Source organism: Convolutriloba macropyga, chromosome 2 (assembly GCF_964194025.1).
Source record: "Convolutriloba macropyga chromosome 2, txConMacr16.3, whole genome shotgun sequence".
Taxonomy (NCBI): Eukaryota; Metazoa; Xenacoelomorpha; order Acoela; family Convolutidae; genus Convolutriloba; species Convolutriloba macropyga.
The window spans coordinates 65,111,348-65,131,516 of record NC_134469.1 but is presented as its reverse complement, the minus strand read 5'-3'; the positions used below and the strand labels follow the sequence as shown (position 1 = coordinate 65,131,516).

Sequence of the window (20,169 nt, the reverse complement as noted above, 5' to 3'; positions counted from 1 at the left end):
GTCCAAGTATGATTGAGTGGTAAGAATTTTTCCTGATTTTTGGTACAGATTGATTTCCGCTTTGGTAGTTTTTGGCAACATAATTACGCATTTACCATAACTTTGAGAAAAAACGGACAGACTTTGAGAAGTATTCTTCCAATTTTTTTTAATAGCCGCACAGCGATAGCTGGGGCTATTATTGGCCTTCTCTTGGTTTTTTACGACTCGAAGAGGAGTATTGGTTTTCTTAAGGTTTTTTTTTTTACCCGAAGTACTATTCGTTCAGACGCTTCTCTGACCTGAAAGCGAAAGCGAGTAAAATTGACGTGTGAACTAATTTTTTCTAAGCGAGAGAAGTTTTTTGATCATGCGCTGCGTTTAGTGAATGACTTTTTGACTTTGAAAAGTAGTTTTTGACCGAATGGCACATATAAGATAACCGTTTTTAGCCGTTTTTTCGTCTAAGTGGCCCAATTTTTTTGCTTGTTATTTGGCTTTTTGTAGAAATAATTTCTACTCGATGCTATATTGAAATGTCAACCTCAGAAATTGATGCCACAGTGTTTTGCATAGCCTGAAAATGCGTTTCAAGTTCAAAATTGGCACATATTTCTTGAATTTTTTTAGTTAATTTTTGGCTTTTTTTTCTAGTAATTTCTTCACTTTTGGATCTTTCAGCTGTCTTTTTGTCAAAAATCAATTATTATAGCAATTGCTCTTTGATAATTCATATACCCAATGCCTCTTTCTACCTCCATGTAATTTTGTTTTATAAAATTTTACATATGCTAATCTGATTATGGTAGTTTTTTCCAATTTTTGTCAGTTTTTTGTTTGTATTTTGCTTTTAATTACTAGAAAAAGTCTTTTTGTGGTATATGAGGGACTTTAATGCCGTTTCAATAAAAATTCAAAACTTTTTTTGAGTTAAATTTTTGAAGAACAGTTAAAATTTTTTCATAAATGCCGTCTTAAAAATTTTTTGAACATTTTTTTGCAAAATATTTCATTGTTTGGCATGTTTAATTTCTGCTCATTCTTTTTATGTTCTTTTCAGGAGGATGGATCTTTGTCTCGGATGACTCGTTGATGATTTTTCTATGTCTGGAATGCTGAACAATCAAATGTATTCGTTTTTCTTGATTTTTTGAATTTGATTTTTAACATTCAAAATTAAGAATTAGTCTTTTTGTTTCGGCGTTCCATACATTGTGTCCATGTTCTTCTCATTCTAGTTTGTATCATTCTAGTTTTGTTCTGGCACCTACTTTTATATTCTTTATAGTGATTTCTTCAGTTGTTAAAAGTTTGAATGATTTAGCTTTTTCTTAGATTTGTGTCATTTCTTTGGTTTGCAATTGATTTAATTCAACATAAGGCAGTACTAGGAGTTTGCTAGAAAGCCTCTTCCAACATTTCTACTTATTACTATTCATAGCATTTTTCTTCGGCCTGGGTATTGTTTTTAGACGATTTTTTGCCTTTGAGTATTATTCTGTTGCTTATGTCTTTTCTATGATTAAATTATTTTTTGAATTAGTAAATTATATTGTCTATCATATATACAACAACGAAGAAGTGTGTGTTGTTTTTGTTCTAACTGCAGTGATTAGAAATCTAATGGTAGTGGTTCTCTGGTTCTTAAATTTGAGCATTCTTTTTTGAAAAATTTTAACTTAGTTTCTAAGATTTTCATCTGCCGTTTGCTTTCGTGATCTTTTTCAGATTAGAATCATGAATTATTTCAGGAAAATTTGTAGCCCTGTCAGTTTTTTCAGCTTATCAATATTTGGACCATCTTAATTATTTTGGACTTTTTTTAACGTTACCAAACGTTTTCAGTAATATATTATTTTGCTGCATTTTTTCTCTTGGTGACAGTGGTTTAATTTTCACCAATTTTTAGATCAGATCTGGGGAGGTAAGGAGTAAATGGTTTAATTCAAAAGGTATTGCCTGCTGCTTCTTTGTGATGTTTTGACGCTTCGAGGCGCTTCCGGATTTCTTCCTGCTATGTTTTTTTATTTCGTCGTCATGATTTTTGTTACGACCATATGACGTCACAGCCACTTTTTGTTCATTCGTTCATGCAATTTCAACTGAATTGCATGTGACGTCATTTTTCGCTCTTATTGGAGTGAGTTCTTTTGTTCATGCGCGTGATTAAATTTTTGGTCACACTTGACTTACCTCACTCTCAAAAATGACTTCCTCACTTTGAAATTGACTTTCATTTACTTTAATTCAAGGAGATAAGGCCAAATGGGTGTGTGTCACTCTAAATCAAGGTTATTTGAGATCAGCCAATAGAGGCAGCAATAACTTTACAGATTTTTAATCAAAATATGACAGATCAGCCTTCAATGAAAAGACGAATTTTTTTGGTCTGTCTTTTTTACTGTTTTTTTTTAGACTGCCGATCTATTTTCTGGCAATCTGCCAGCTATGTTTACAATTTTACCGACTTTTAAGAAAAAACTGAGTTTTTGTTCCAGTTTTTCACATTTAGCAACTTTTTAATAGCCGCAAAGCGACAGCTGGGGGCAAGCATTGGCTTTCTATTGGTTTTTACAATTGGAAGAATTTGAAGTGTAATGGGGCGCTGTTTTTTTTTCAAGATCGCTTCACACATTTTCCTGATTTTTGAAGTCAAATTGGAGTAGTGATTTTGGTCACGCCGAAACAGGAATTGGAGCCAAAAAGCGAGTGGTTTTGTTGCGGGAAATTTTTTCACTCTAATTTAAAAGTAGAGTGAGAAAACGGTGTTTGAATTGAACAAAAATTCGCTTTCTCGCTAGTGGTTTTTTGTTCACATGTAGCATTTTCACTTTCATTTTTACTGTTTTTTTCCAATTTTTTGGATCGCATTTTTTAAAATGGTTTTCCCAATCTATTTATAGTTTATTCTAGACCTAGTTTTTTGTTTGAACCAAATTTTTCTTCCTCGCCAAGGGTTTTTTGTTCACATGCGGCATTTGGACATTGATTTTCTGTGTTTTATTCTTTATGATTTTTCTGGAAATGCTTTTCTAATTCACTCATAGTCCCTTCTAGGTCTAGTTTTTTGTTTAGTCAATGAAAACATGAAAATTTTTGAATTGTACGTCAGGACTTGTTCTGTTGTTTTTTTTTTTATTTTGGCGTCAAGATTTTTGTTTCGGTCATATGACGTCACAATATCTTCAAATCTTACTGTTGTTCATCCTTTCTTTCGCGCAATTTCAATTGAATTGACTGCGTGACATCATTTTTCACTCTTAGTGCAGAGAGTTTTTCGCATGGTAAAGTTTTTGATCACACTTGACTTACCTCTCTCAAGAATGACTTCCTCACTTTAGTTTTCTTGACTGTGATTCAAAGTGATAAGGGCAAGGAAGTGTATGTAAAGCTAATCCAAGGTTATTTGAGAGCAGCTACTAGAAGCAGCAATAAGGTAAACAGACTGTTAATCAAAATATAACATGTCAGCATTTGTTAAAAATGATTCTTTTTGTCTGTTTGTTTTACTATCTTTATTAAAGACTTCAGATCTACGAAAATTTTGCGGCCTGCAACCAGCTATGTTTTCTATATTTTGAAGAACATTTCTTTCTTCTTTTTTCTTTATAAAGACTGCAGATAGTGATGCAATCTTTTGTCGTTTTGTTGCTGAGTGCTTAGTTGCTAATAATATTGGTCGCCAAATTCAATGGGTTTGCAGTTTTTTCTAGTTTGTTTCGAGATTTCTTTTCACCGGATGTAAAGTCAGAGGCAGCACGTGAAAACTGTTTGGTCTATCTACTGACCAAAATTAACAGATAATTCACAGAGTCAGAAAAGTTGTAATACATGTAGTCTATGAGAGCGAAAGCGTTTGTTCACTTTCTTTGTCGAAGCAATTTTAAGTGACATTTTTATTTGAATGGTTTCAGATGTAAACTGCTTCATAAAAAATGATACAGGCCAGACAAATTTTGCGCGTTTTTGAATTTTGTTTATTTTTATATGCTTCTAAGAGTAGGTTTTTTGCACGGATATTTATCAAAATACTTTTCTGTTTTGTTATGAGCAGTAAAGGCAAAAATATCACCATTTAGTTTTTTGGCGATTTTCCGCCGTTTTATGCATTGAATTGTAAAATGGGGTAAATAGTTTAGATTTTACTTTAATCAAGGTTCACTTTGAGTCGACTTGGAGCTTTCTGGCTATTTTTTTTCCAATATCTATTCAAACATTTTGGGGATTTCTTATGTTACATTTGAGTAGTCCTTTTGATCAAGCAGGAACAGGAAGCAGAGCGCAAAAGCGAGTGATCTTGTGGTTCCAAATGTTTTTGCAAATTGGAAAAAAAAACTATTTCACATTGTCACTCATGAATTAAAAGCAACTCTCATGAAAACCATTTTTTTGCGACATATTTTGTCAATCTACTTTAAAATAATGTGATTTGAAAATACTCTAATTGGGAAGTAGATTGACAAAATATTTTGTAAAAAATGGTTTTCATGAGAGTGGCTTTCAATTCATGAGTGACACTGTGAAATAGTTTATTTTTCAATTTTTCTTGCCGTTTTCTTTGACCAGATTTCTTGATGTTATTTGTCAAGTCCTTAGTCATTTCGATGATCGATTCATTTTTTTGTACCCAGTGTCTTAAATTGCGAGGCTATGTCGCGGCTGTTGTCTGGAAACCTCCCAGTCATGTATCAATGTCATTTTAATTAATTGCTCTCGAACGAACTATGAAGGAAAATTGTTGCAATGGTGTTGGTATTTTTTATGCGAAGTTTTTGCTCGACAGTTTTTGTTTAGAACATTTTTTGACTTCTCACGTGGCTTTTTCACGCTTGAGTTTTTCATTTTTGAGTGATCCAAGTCGAGCTCAATCCGAAATGAAGTTTTTTGCTAAAGGTTTTGTTTTTGGACCCATATATAAAAATTTATCTAGGCTACAGCCCCTGAATTAAATTACCCTGCCGGTCGTTCGAGAGCAATTTATCTGATGTTAGTCGGTTTATGTTTATTTTGGTTGGTGTTTCTTCGCCACTGTATGATATTGAGTTCCAAAGTGCTGGGGTAACTAAAGAACCTGTTTTTCAAAACCGAAAATGCGTGTTCAGATGTCGGAGCTTAAAAACTGCTACTTCGTGGACTTGTTTGTGCGCAAAAGCAACAATGTTGCCATTAGCATGTACAGGAAATTGGGGTACTCTGTGTACAGAGAGGTGCTGCAATACTACTCGGGGGAACCACCCGGGGGCAGTCAGAGTAACAAGGGGTCAAATAGTACAGGGGGAGGAACGAAGGACGAGAATGCTTATGATATGCGAAAAGCGCTGTCCAGAGATATTCACAAGAAGTCTGTGGTACCGTTGAAACACCCAGTGTTGCCAGAAGACGTAGATTGATAACCTTAACTGTTTCCTAACTGACGTTGTTTCTCTACTGACCTTTCTCTTGCAGTCAGGCAGTTGTACTCAACCTGAACTGTATTTTTAGCTCAGATTAGTTCGTTTTACCCGTCTTAAAAGACCTGTAGTTATGCATCATACGAAGTAATGACCATTTAGCGACAATCATGTCTGATTTTGGAATTAAATTTCAATGAAATACATGTTTTAATAATATAGAGATAGTGCGCATTAGGCGACAGTTAGGAATTAGCTTAATCAGTTATCAACAGCTATTAAATTTCTCACAAACGAAGTCTAGCTATTCAGGTTCTATGAATTTGTCTGCCGATCTGTTTTTGGTGACTTGTCTCGCTCTCCATATGACTTTAACACCAATATAAAGGCAACTTAAGGTTGGTTTAAACCTTTTCAAGATCAGTAGAGGACCGGAACCCTTTAAATGCAGGCTGTCAATCATATCGTCATGAATTTTTTCGACGAATCTTTTACCTCTTGTCACATTTTGCTTAATGTCATTAAGACATACTTTATTCAAGAAATATCCTATGTAGGCAATGAAGGTTGAAATTCGTTAAACTCCAACTTTATTCAATCTGATAGGAACATTTTTCTAATACAATTGTTTATTTACTCGTTTTTAATAGCCGCGTCAGCAATTCCAGGCGGCTATTATTGCGCTCCTAATTTTTTACAATTCAAGGAATTTGAATTGTATTGGGGCGCTGTCTTTTTTTAAAGATCTGTTCACACATTTTCATGATTTTTGAAGTCAAATTGGAGTGGTGATTTTGGTCACGCCGAAACAGGAAGTGGAGCGAAAAAGCGAGTGGCTTTGCGGCGTGAAATTTTTTCGCTCTAAATTTAAAGTAGAGTGATAAAACAGTGTTTGAACAAAAATTCGCTTTCTCGCTAGTGATTTTCTGTTCACATGCGGCAATTTCGCTTTGATTTTTACTGTTTTTTCGATTTTTTGGATCGGATTTGTTTCTAAATGGTTTCCCCAATCCATTCATAGTCCGTTCTAGGTCTAGTGTTCTGTTTAGTCAAGGAAAATTCTTTGAATTGTACGTCAGGACTTGTCCTGCTATGTTTTTTTTACTTCGTCCAACAGATTTGTGTTTCGCCTAACCCTGACTTCTTGGAATTGACTATTTCAATGACTTCAGTGACTTCTGCTTTGCAGTTAAATTTTGTTTTCGTGGCGTCACTTCTGCTTTTAGATCATTTGCGTGACTTACCTCACTCGAAAAAATGACTTCTGAACTCACTTGTGAAACTTTAAATTTTATGAACATCAACTAATTAATAGCCGTGCCAGCAATTCCAGGCGGCTATTATTGCGCTCCTATTTTTTACAATTCAAAGAATTTGAATTGTATATGGGGCGCTGTCTTTTTTAAGAACTGTTCACACATTTTCATTATTTTTGAAGTCAAATTGGAGTAGGGATTTTGGTCACGCCGAAAAAGGAAATGGGGCGAAAAAGCGAGTGATTTTGCGGCGTGAAGTTTTTTTTGCTCTTATTTTAATGTGGAATGAGAAATCGGTATTTGAACAAAAATTCGCTTTCTCGCCTGTGGTCACATGCGGCAATTTCACTTTGATTTTTACTGTTCTCGATTTTTTGGATTAAAGTTTTTGCTAAATGGCTTTCCCAATCCGTTCATAGTCCATTCTATGCCTAGTTTTTGTTTGTTTGAACCAATAGTAGTTGGTTCCCTTTCTCGATAGTAGTTTTTTTGTTCACATTGCGGCATTTTGACATTGACTTTCTTTTTTAAATTTTTGATCTGATTTTTTAGAAATGGTTTTCTCAAATTACTCATCGTTCGTTCTAGGTCAATGAAAAAATTTTTTGTATAGTCAATGACAATTCTTTGAATTGTACGTCAGGGCTTGTCCTGTTATGTTTTTTTACTTCGTCAAACAGGTTTTTGTTTCGTCTTACCCTGACTTCTTGGAATTGACTTTTTCGATGACTTCAGTGACTTCTACTGGTTTGCAGTTAAAATTTTTGTTCGTGACGTCATTTCTGTTTTTAGATCAATTGCGTGACTTACCTCACTAAAAAATGTCTTCTGAAATCACTTATGGAACTTAAAATTTTATGAACATTTACTAAATGAAGGTCAATAGTGTGCATCTAAGTAGTGCCAAACTCATATGCCCTAATTCCTGAGTAGAGTTTTGAGTTTTAATATCAATTATTAATTTTCAAAAAGCTCCATTCGGGTTTTTTCCTCGAATAGCAAATGTGTCTCATAAAAATGACAGTCTGAATCTAACCCAAAAAGTTTAGTGGTCTATTAAAAAGCTGGTGGTCGTTCCGTCAATCTTATTTTTTTAGTTGTTTCAATTCATGATAGGCCACAAGCGTTTATCGCGCTATTTTCCGGCAATATGCTGGCTGTTTTTGTACAGGAAGGATGATGCCCAAAGTTCAGTTAATTGAAGAAAAACAGAGGAATAAAAAGTGCCATTTAGGACTGTCTCGGGTGAATTTTACTTATTTCTAAGTTTATTTTTTCAGAGGTGCATGTGTATAATTAAGGTGTTTTTGGGTCAGTTTCTGCGAAAAAATTTTCGCCGAGTGACGAGTTGTCAAATAATGCTAGAAAAAACGTCATTACGTGGCCAATGTCAATAAAATAAAGTTTCGATAAATTTGGTCTTCTTTAGAACCGAGTGACCAAAATGTGTCGCCACTGTTTACGTTTCATATATTTTTTCAACCATGGAATTAAGTTATGCAAAACGTCGATAGAAATTACTTATATCGTGGAGAGGTCTTTGATTTTGTCACAAGTATCCACGGATAAAAGTAACCCAATTACACGATTTTGAGTATGCAATTAGCCTAAAACTTTATAGCCCGATTTATATTAAAAATTACTTAAAGCCAAATTCAAAGACTTAATTATTCATTAAAACAGCCAATTGTCTTCTTAAAGCATGTTTGAGGAAAACACCGACAAAACCGAGAATGTATGCTCGATTTTACGGACATTGTTGTCTATTGTTGATTTTGTCTTGCAATTGTTTTCAAATCTCTAAATAGAGCAAAATTCTTCTGATTAGCTAGTTTGATTTTTTTTTAAAAAAAACCCTTTTTAGTAATCGAAAACCGGCCATTAATTATTCACTATGTTAGAATATAAATTTTTAGAAAATAAATGTAAGTCATGGCTGGTGTGCACTATTTGGAGTGATAAGTTTGCTGCTTTATGTAATTTTTTGTAAGACAGTTCAGAAATTAAGAAAGAACAATTAAATCAGAAATAAAGAAGAAAATTAAAAATTAAAAAAAAACGAACCAAAAAGTTCACTTTGAATCAGGTAGTGATTGATTAAATTAAATCTCCACAACCGTAATTGTTCAAATTTGCGGTCAAAGTCTGAACGCACATTAGAAAAAAATGGAAGTTGGGCCACTCATTTGTGCCTACCTCTGCCAAAAAGTGACTGTGCTGCGTAGATTGGGAACAAAAAGTCCTGGGAAAATGTCCTACAGTTTCAAAAAAAACAAAGCCATTATTTTTGTCGTAATCAGGTAAATTAACCTACTAACCGAGTAATGAAAACTGTAACTTCTTAGAAGAGTGAATCGCAAAGCGACAACGTTCATCATACATTTGTAGAACTCACTATTCTTGAACAAGAGAAATGCCAAACTGGCAAGCAAGCCGGATTTTGAAAATGAGGTCAAGTAAGCCGAAAAAGTTTCGGATACCCGTATTTTAAGTTGCCCCTTTCGGGCCGGTGGGCGCGCGCGGCGCGGCTTCGCCGCGATAACCGGCCCGCTATTTCCGGATTACATCCCACAGCGGATGAGAGGCCTGGCCATGGACAGCGATCTGCTGAGGCCCGTACCCACTAGATGTCTAAAAATTGACGCATTTTTGTTTCTTTGGTGCATTGGAATACATTATGCACTATAATACTACGCGCAGTATTGATTGTAACGGCTGACAATATATTATTTCTGATAGATTACATAACTTTCGACTTGCTTTTCTGTCGGCTTCCTTGCCTATCGGCTTACTGCATTCGCCGCCAAACTGAACTTGAGTTGTAAAATCAAAGAGAATAATTCACAGAAACAAATGTGAACTCAATAGGAGTTACTATTAATTCATTTAGCTGGAGTGGATAAGTAAATAAATACGTAACTCGCGATGAGAATTACGTGTGAACAAATCAGGATATCAACTTCAATTAACGCGATTTAAGGTTCTAAGATTAACACAAGCAAAACAGGATCTTTTCTGCTAGCGCCCCCCCCCCCCCCCCCCGCTTAGTTAGGCACCCCCCGTTTATAAATGTGTAAACATATTGTTAAAGCTAAGTAATCTTATACGTGAACATATATGAGCAATATGCATTTACTAGCACAGCTATGGTTTGAAAGTATTACGTATTCAACCAAAATTTGTTGCATATAACGTAAGCATCAATAAAATTTCTGTATTAGATCATTTTTGGTGCTATGTGCTACAATAAGGGCTTGGATTTTTAAAACTTTTTTAAGGAAACTAGTCTAAAAGTGCGTTCAATCTACCTAGAAACTTGCTTCAATGAATTGCAAATATCGCTCTTACAATTCGCGAAAACTTAGATTTTGGGGGGTGCAAATTTATCAGCTATATAAGGCTTGGGGGGGGGGGGGGGGGGGGGGGCTAGCAGAACAGATCCGCAAAACATTTATTTAAGGATGTGATGTACTTACTGCGCTACATCCCCCCCCCCCCCCCCACGAAAAATTGTTTTAATGCACAAATAAAAGTAACTCTGGCAACATTTTTTTCAAAATTTAACACTTAGTCACCGGTTATATCCTTGTTTACTGATATTAACTCATAACATAACTAGTATTATATAATAAAATAATGAACATTCAGAAAACACAATTCATTCTTTTAATTTTCTCTTTCAAGTTGCAATCACAGTTTTTAAAACATTATTTTTGTGATTATGCAGCTGAGCAGTTTCTTACTCTCATATTGTGGACTAAATTTCTGTGGTTGGGTGATATATTGAGTTAGGTTTACTTGGCAATCGCATTTGGGGATCTTCTGGCGAAACTATTCCTAAATCAATCGTTCTATCAGGTTGCACTTGTTGTGCACGTGACATAATAAGAACGTCACCAACACAGTGATTCTACAGAAGTTTCTGTTCTTTCGAAAGTTGGAGGCATTTGGGTTCTTCGGTTTTTATTGCTGAGAGGCGATTGTCAGTCCTGGCTGAATTTCGTCCCGGGCTGGACCTGGAGAAGAGGGCGGCCCAGGAGGCGTTGGAATGTTACGAGAGAAAGGCGCATCTTCATTGACAGCCTTCATATTTTCATTTCATATTGTGGTTACATATTCCTTGAAAGTCTTTAATATCCGCAAAGGGATAGCAGAAGCTATTATTGGCCTTCTCTTGGTTTTCTCTTGGACTCAAAGAGGATTAGTAAGATTCTACTGGGTTTTTTACAATCCAAGAATTGGGTTGTATTGGGGCACCGTCTTTTCACGACTCGAAGAGGAGCGTCTTTTTTGATAGAAAATTTTTTTGGAGTTTATTTAAAACCGGATGTAAAAGTCAATTCCGCATGTGAAAACTGAGTGTTTATGTCAAAGGGCAGAATGAATTGAGGAGCAGAGAGAAGAGAGATTGATTTTCAGTTCGTGCTGCAATGTTGAGAGAGAGCGAAAAAAGTAGGCGTGAAAAACTTTAGCTGAACGAGCGAAAAATTTTGATTACCCGCGGCTTTTTCTACGCAGTGTTTTTTGTTTCCCAATTTTACTGTTTCTAGTAAAGTTGTTCTTCTAAACCATTTTAACAAGTAATTGTTTGTTTGAGAGTATTTTTTGACCATCTCAATCATAAATTAGATTTTGATATGCAACTTGAGCTATTTTTGTGATTTGGCCGTTTTGGTCGCTTTTTAGCGGCTTTTGTACTTTTTTTCAATTGTTTTTAGTGTGTGTGGCGGTTTGGTTGCAATTATCATTCATGTGGGTTTCTGTGCCCTTTTTGTTATTTTCACTTGAAGTTCGTTTCAGTTGAAAACGGTCTGAATGTTATCAATTTTTTTTACAATTTCTCTATCAATTTCTTTTTTAACCAATTACTGTTTTTTCTGCCTGAGTTATTACTGAGTTTTCATTATTCAATTGTTTTTTTAGGGATGGTTAAAGGATTATTGTTAATGAAATAAACTAAAGGTTTGATAGCACATTTTATAAAAAAAATAAATCAATCTGCATTTTTTTGTAGTTCTTACTTTCTCTTGGTTTAAGTGTTCTGCAGTTCGTTTGAATGTCGTGTAGCTGGTCAACGAATAAACAAAATCTGTTTCTGAAAGTGTGTGAAACTCTGCAAGTTGTACGGAATAATTTAAAAAATATATTAAAATTTTTATATTTTATCGTTTAGTTTTTAACTTAATAGTTTTTCGAGATGTGTTGCATGTTATGTTTTCTCTTAATATCCTCCATTATCTTTTCAGGCCGCTATTATAGCCGGCAATTTCTCTTTGATGACAATTTTCCTTTTGGTTTGACTCAACTAGTTTCACCAATAATTTTTTTTTTTTGAGAATATAGAGATAGAACATAGCCTTTTAATCAATTTCGCAATCATCTCATTGAAAATTTTTGAGGCCATTAGAGTAGTTGAATAGAATTTCTTGAAAACCCAAATAGAATTAATTTCTCTTTACATATTGGTTGTCAAAATGTGGCCTCTGCTCAAAAACTTTTGAATACTTTTCATACTAACGTTCTCCTCTTCTAAACCATTACAAAAATTATCTCGAAAGCATCCGAGTGTTTGGAAATAAATGCTAAACTCACCTTGTTCAAAAACACTCACTGAGAACTATTGCAATTTTTTCTGGACGAATTTATATATTTTTGGAAAAAAACTGGAACGACTTCCAATTGTTTTAGACGAAAATTAAAAATTTTATCTGCCCAAGAGTTTCCATAGAATTAACTTCCAAATCGCTGAATTTTTTTAAAAAAAGCAAATATCTTGCGCCTATTTTTTCATAAGGGATGGTTAGTCGGCAATTTCTGTTTTACAGTTTTCCGGTTGGTTTGACTCAACTAGTTTCAACAATAGAATTTTTCTCTGAGACAAAGATAGAATATCAAATTCGCAATAAATCTGAATGAAAAAATTCAAGGCCAAAAAATGACCTGGAATGGAATTTTTTGAAAACCAAAATAGAATTTAATTTCTTGCTACAATATGGATGTCAAATTGTGCGCCTGCTCAAGAAGTTTTTTATGCCTTTCATACAAAAGTTCTCCCTTTCTAGACCATTCTAAAAATTATCGCGCAATCATCGGTTGGTGTGAGTCATCTAGTTTCACCGATAGAGTTTAGAATATATTAGAATATATAGAATTAAACATTTTAATCAATTCCGCAAATATCATATCTCAACGACAAGATTTTAAGGCCATTTTATTAGTTGAAATAATAAAGTTCCTTGATATTTCAAATAAGATTTTAAATTCCTGTTACAAATTGGTTGTCAAATTGTGGCCTCTGCTCAAAAACTTCATATACTTTTCATGCTAACGTTTTCATCTTCTAAACCATTACAAAAAATATCTCGAAATCTTCCGAGTGTTTGGAAATAATTTCTAATCTCACCCTGTTCAAAAACACGGACTGAGAACTGCAATTTTTGCTGAACGAACTTATATAATTATGGGAAAAAAATTAGAACGACTTCTATTTGTTTTTGACGAAAATTAATTAGTTGAGCTACCCAAGAGCTTGCATAGAATTAATTTCGGACTCCCCTAATTTTTTGCAGAAGTAAATAACTTGCGCCTATATTTTTTCATAAGGGGTGGATAGTCGGCAATTTCTGTTTTTCAGTTTTCCTGTTGGTTGGACTCAACTAGTTTCATCGATGGAGTTTTCTTGAGTATAAAGGTAGAATATAGTGTTTTAATCCACTTCGCAAGAAACGATTTTTCATTGAAACGATTTTTAAGACAATTAAAATGGTTGTTTTAAAATAACTTCTCGAAACTCGGAACAATATTTTAATTTACTGCTGCAAAGTATGCCCTTTGTAATTGTTTTACAAAGTATGCCCTCTTCTCAAAAACTTTGCATACCTTTTATGCTAAAATTTCCTGTTTGTAAATCATTAAGAAAATTATCTCGAAATCGTCCGATTGTTTGGAAAACAATTCTAACCATGCCGTGTTCAAAAACACGTAGAAAAAGCTATGTCAAATTTTTTTGAAAGCGCTGATAAAGATTTGAGAAAAACTTAAAGCGGATGCTAAAAGTCGTTTTTGTGCAAAAAAACATCTTTTAAATTGCCTTATGTCTCGACTAAAATTAATTTCCGTACTCAATCAATTTTGAAAAAAAAGCATGAAGCTTGCGTCATATACTTTTTCACAAAGGATGTTCAACCGGCAGTTTCTTTTGCTTAGTTCTCCAAATTTTTGTCGCCACAAAGGCCAGCCATAGATTTCCTTATCTCAAAATTTCCTTATCTCATTCAACTTTGCCAAATTTCTGGTTAAAAATCATTTAGGCCTTTAGAATAGTTGAATTAATTTGTTTTCTTGAAATTCCAAATCACAACTCAAGTTTTTGCTACCAAATATTTGCCAAATTTTGGCTTCTGCTCAATACCAATGCTCTCCACTTCTAATCAAGTATGAAAATCTGGCAAATCAATCGCTTTTACTATACGCTCGTAATTATCCCCTCAAAATCAACCAAATGATGTTTGAAACTTTTGAGCTCAGAGTCTACAAATTGTTCCAATGGAAATTATTGCGAATACTTCTGAAAGAGATAGAAGAAATGCGGACGAAAATTGGAACGACTTCTAGGAGTCGCGTTCAACGAAAAATCCTTCTTTTAAACCGCCTATGAGCCTGCATGGAATTAATTTCTGAGAACTGTCATTTGTTGGCCAAAATTTCAATTTATTACTTTTAGAAATCAACTTAATCTAAATTAGAAATCTCAATTACGAAAGTTCTTTGAATTGAAAAATTAGTAAAATGTGATCTACTTAATTTGCAATACACGCTCCTAAAATTTTTAAAGAGCAAGAAACCGCCCAACTGAAAATCAATTTTCCTATAATGTAGTTTTACCGCATTGGACGACATTGCCTGATCTGTAAAAACTCTCAAAGTTGGATTTTTTACAGAAAAAAAACAAAGAACAGTCCAAAAACAGTCTGAATGTTCACGAAACTGGACGAAAAAGCGTTATAAATCCTTACTTTAGCCTTGTGGAAACATTTCTATAAGGCCCATTGCTTTAAACGTAAGAAAGAACTGCACTGGAACAGCATAGAAGTGAAAAATTGCTTATTGCCAGAAAAAAGTAGCCATAGCTTCGTAGCTACGCTGTATCAAAAAGATAATTGAAAAACAGGCCACAAAAGTTTTCCTTTTTTAAACTGCTGAGGTGTTATATTTTGATTAAGAATCTGCATACTTTATTGACGCTTCTATGAGTAAAAGTCAATTAATCAGCCGAGCTTAACTATTTGAAATAAAGTACAAAGAACTAATATTGATGGCGAGGAAGGTCAATTTGGAGAGTGAGCTAAATTAACATGCAATGCAAAATTTGATCAAACGAATAAATGAAAAGACTGGCTCCACTACGAGTCAAAAAAGACACGCACGCACGCAATTCGGCGGAAATATCAAAATTAATTTAAAAACAGATTTGGAATGATTGTGACGTCATAAGCTTGTAACAAAAATGGTGACGGACAGCAGAACGAGGAAAATGTACTGATATAAAGTCCAAAAATTGAATCAAATATTACACACTCTTGTACTTGATCAGCAGATTAATGAAAATTTCCAGCCAAACAAACATAGTTCTGCAAATATGGAAGAGATCAAAAATAGTAGCATTGAAATTGCATAAGATCAGCGTATTGAAAACAAGGGTGTTCAATCAAAAATATGGAAATACCAAAACTTGGCTTGAAAGAAAATACTTAATGCTGTCAGAACAAACATTTGACGGAAAACTAGAACCTAAAAAAAACTTTACCAGTGCATCCTGGTGTCAATATCTTCAACACCAGAGCCGTAAAGTTAAGATATACGCCTAAAAGCAGCAACAATCTGATAATAAGTTTTTTTGACGATATAAACTTAGAAAAAATAAATTGGCATAACAATCCCAAAACAAAAAAAAATCACAAAATAACTGCGAATTGGTCCCAAACTCCATCATTATGTCTGAAAAAACAATTCGTTCTTGTTAACATCTACAAAACAATCAAATTGCATGCTAACATAAATTTTGTTTCAAATATACAAGACAAAGAGATGCAAAAACGACACCAGGATCAAAATTAGAAATTATAGTTAAAATTACTGAGAAGTTGGCAAATTTCTTAAAATTAATTTCCTCGAAAGCAAACTTTTTCAACTTAAAGATACCCTATGACACAAGCTCGAGCGTTAAAAAAAAGCGTCATGGGCCTCTAAAAATCATAAACTTGAGAAATGACTAAGTTTCTGAAAAAATATGATTTTGATCGAGAAGTCGCTGAAACTTTTGATAATAGTAATTGTTTGTTGCTTAAACGGCAGAAAGTTTTTGCAAGCCCTAAAATTCGAAAAACGTAAACTCAAAAGTCAGAAATTGTTGGTTTTGGTTGGGATTACCGATACATGTAACTCAAAAAACGGTCATCAAAAAAGATTACGGCCATGCAAAAACCTTAATGAACTACGCCTAGCGTCAACTTGAAGCCCATCTAACCAAAATTTCCGTGAAAATAGTCAACAAAAAAGTTAGTAAAGTTTTTTGACTAAAACCCAAGTAAAAACTTCAATACCAATTTTGTTCTGCCAAAATCTTTTCCAAAAGTGCAAGCAATAAAAAGTTTCATTGGCTCCTAATGGCCAAAAAAATCAACTCAAAAACGACAAATATTTTTTAAAACCAAGCAAAATTTACTAATGTTTTTGTGCGTTTGAGTAAAAAAGACCAATACAAGTATTTCAAAAACAGACATTAAAACAAATTTTACGTTGCGCAGAACTCTATGGACTAGGACCAACGCCAATTGAAGATCCATTGAACAAAAAGAACGGAAAAACTACACTATTCGGAGCTCAAAAACTTTTTAAAAAATGATATTTTACCTTGAATATGGGAATTCCCAGTAACTTCTGGACACCGCGTAAATGAAAGGCTAATAAAAACTGCTTAGACATAGCCCTTAGAATACCAGACACGGCTCGAGGTGTCGTGCAAAAATCACTATTCCAGCTTTATCAAATTTAGAAATATCAAAAAATTGCAAAAAGTAATAGCCTAACAGAACTTTTTGAAGTGTTTACAAATTTTGGTACAGGGGTTTGATTAGTTCATGTGGGTGGGGTTAGTGAACATAGAGTTTCTGGGTGGAAGGGGATGTGGGCTGTTAGGATTGAGTTGGCGAGGGTTCGTGGGCTGGGATGGTAGGTAGACGGGCGTTGCAGATAGATGGGGGGTATTCCATGGGATAGGAAAGTGAGAGGAGAAGGGGGTTGTCTGTACTTTGAATTGAGAGAAGGGATTGCTATGGGAAGAGCATTTTAAAATGAGACCTAGAACTTAAATATTACCAGTTTTTTTCAATATATTAGAATCTACGCTACTAATAAAATTCAGTGTTCGAAAACGGAAGCCGAAGTGCTGAAAAAGATCAATTTTCGAAACAAAAATTAAAAGTTCAAGCGATGAGGAAACTTGGTTCCGCTAACAAAAAACTTAAGATCGTAGGATACTGAACATGACTCAAAAAGTCGTGCATTATAGTTGTATAAGCTTTACCTAAACTACAAATATCAAAAAAAAAATAAATAATTAGTTGCCTAATAAAACTACAGAACGTGCTCTGATAATTCAGACAAAACGTTTAGTTTAGGGAGATTTTCAGAGGGGAGTAGGGTTTGTGAGGGATAGCTGGGGCAGATAGGTAGATAGGTGGAGTTGGGGGGAGGAGAAGGTAAGTTCAGGGTAGGTAGTTGGGGTGTGCGAATGAAAAAGGAGGAGGGACTGTTATGGTAACCTTGAATACTACCAGCAACTCCTGTTACAATACACTAGAAACTAACGTCAATCATGAACAAATTTGATTCAACCAAAAAAGTAGCTCGTAGAATACAGGAAAACATTGGTATAACCTCGAAATGTAACCTCAAAAACTTTTTCGAAAAAATCTTCTGACTTAGTCCAATATTAGGGTTAGAGATTGTGTCTTTCCCATAAAACTACCCCATGAAACTATTTTGGTATGCTCACCATGATTTGGGGTGTCGTAGGCGATTAAAATTGTGTATGGATTTCGCAACGCGAACACGCGAGAGAAATTTTAGAATATTTCGGCTTGCAAAATAGATCTTGCTTTTCAGTTTATAGTTGAAAAAGTTTTGTGAAAGGTCACATGAGCTAATTGACACAAAGTGCAAAACTCAGAAGAATGAAAAGATGACTAACAAGAAACATGAAAAACATCTGCGGCTCTTCAAGAATTTCAGTGCAAGCGAATCTTCACAGTTTGGTTTTCATGTCTTACGCCGGACTGGTTCGACAATCAGTTCCAACTGACAAACAATCTCGTCCGGTATTAGTTGCTCGGTTCTATTAAAGGACTGTAACTTTAATTTTGATTGAAGTTGAGACTATCCTTAGTGGTAATCTATGTTCAAAGTCGTGCTGAAATTTGTATGGCTGCTGCCAAATGCTAAGATTACTGCTTCTTGTTGAGAACTTCTTGTCAAGAAGGCTCAATTAACTTCGAACTCGAAAGACCGTAAGATCTAGCAAAGCTGAGCAGAAAAGACAAAAGTTTATGAAGAATTAAATATTGTCCAATTTGCCAACAGCTCTTTGTAACAGTTTCTAATGGCTCCAAATACAATATTTTTCACTACTCAAACAATTTGGTTAGAACAAATGATCATATTAATATCATTGATAACATCATTGTTACTTGTTTAGGATTTTATATTAAGTAAAGTGAGTAAAGTTGAAATTTAAGTAGCAAATGTAAAATACTGCACTAGTTGCTTTTGTTGACATAAGCAAGGCTTATAAGTACGTAACATTAAATGTCTCAAATGTATGGCACGTGACCATGAATGAACACCTAAATGATCATACAATTATCAATTTAAGAAATATCAAAATAAATTTGAGAAACATCAAATTGATGAAATGTACAAAAATGCATGTTTTGCACCATATAAGTGCTAATAGTCACAATTTTAGGTATGATAACCTAACAGTGCTATAATAGTGGTTTGCTCAGGGTTTCTTCACAAAATGGGGGGCAAAAATTTTGATTCCAACTTGTACACCTTTCCGGTTTTATTCCTTTCGAGTTTTGACAAAATTTCAAGTTTCAGAAATTTGACTTCGTTGTTGTTGGTCTGATGGCTTTTGCTTTTTTTCTACGGTGGCGCCAGTATCTCTGGTCTTGTTTTTGATCCCGGAAATACCCTCATAGAATACTGGCGCCAATTTCACTGTCGGTCTGTTGAATTCTGCATGTGCTAATTTGACTTTCGCTGGTCGTATGACGCCATTTTTGCCTTTGAAGACTTGAAATAATTGTCTCCTTTTGTACTCACTTCATTTTACTGGATGGCTTATCAATCAAATGAGTCCTCCTTTTTTCAGGTTTTGCATATGATACTTTGAACACTTCGATCTCTGATTCCATTGGGAAAATAATCACGAGACCCGCTTTCACTGATCATTTAAGCTTATGCTTGAGCCTTTTTGAAGGATTTTGTCAAGTCGTGGTAGAGTTCACTGGGTAGAATAGATAATACACTCGCGTTTTTTGTCGTAAGAGGAAAAGATTAGGTGTGAGGGCTGCCAAATCTTCTGAGAGTCATACTGCTGTCAAGGGTCTTGTGTTGAGTGTTTGCTCTACAAGACACATTGGTGTACTGAATACCTGGCCGGTGAGGCTTTGGTTGTCGAACCCTAGATTGCAATCACAACTTGTTTTCAACTTTGAACCAGTTCTTTCCGGATTTCATCCAAGTGTGGCGCTCCAGGAGGGTTCAATTTCCAAACAAACTTTTCCTGGGCTAGATCACTTTCAAATTTAGCTTTGTCTCATTCGTCCAGGATTGCCCTCAGTTCCTTGGCTGCTCCAACGATTTTCATGCCGTTGTCGCTGATAATGGTACTTGGTTAGCCATGTCTTGTACTGAATCTTGTCACTGCAGCTAGACAGGACTCGGTGTCCATTGATTGCGCAACTTCGATTTGTACTGCTCTTGTTGTTAGACCAGACAAGTGAAGAGGCAGCACAATCCTTACAAGGTACATCGTAGGAACTTCACTTCGATGGTTCCGAAGTCGACTTCAATATAAGTGAATGGGAAAACATGTTTATCAAGTCGTTCTTGGGGCAGGCCCGCCATCGTCGGGTGGATTGGGTTAGCGTTTTTGTGTCTGCATTTGAAAGATCTCGACTCGGTTTGTCGTAATGATTTTCGCAACCCAGCAATCCACAACTCTTAATGAAGAAAATTTCCCACATACTCTGTGCCTTCGTTTGGTTTGTGTTCTCTCTCCAATAGAAATTGTACGACTGGGTGCTTCGCTGTTAACAACTTTGGGTGTTTAGCATTATAATCAATGTTCGAATGCTTCAGTCAGATTTTCTCTCAAATTGTTTCCTTCTCCTCTATGAAAATAAAAATTTAGCGATGCTCAAGGTTTTAAAGAATTTTTTGCTGCTTGTTATTGAGTTTAAAATTTTTGGGAAGCT

The 20,169-nt window shown here is 34.8% G+C and overlaps 1 protein-coding gene across 1 annotated transcript in view; it reads left to right on the top strand.

Moving 5' to 3' along the window:
- The window catches only part of LOC142334611 (N-alpha-acetyltransferase 20-like), a 34,558-nt gene extending 28,985 nt beyond the window's left edge, over window positions 1-5,573 (top strand). Inside the window, exon 3 of the mRNA XM_075382783.1 lies at window positions 5,082-5,573. Within this exon, the coding sequence (XP_075238898.1) occupies window positions 5,082-5,369 (288 nt within the window). The 3' untranslated portion in view covers window positions 5,370-5,573. The remainder of the gene's footprint in view (window positions 1-5,081) is intronic.
- Window positions 5,574-20,169: the final 14,596 nt, after the last annotated feature.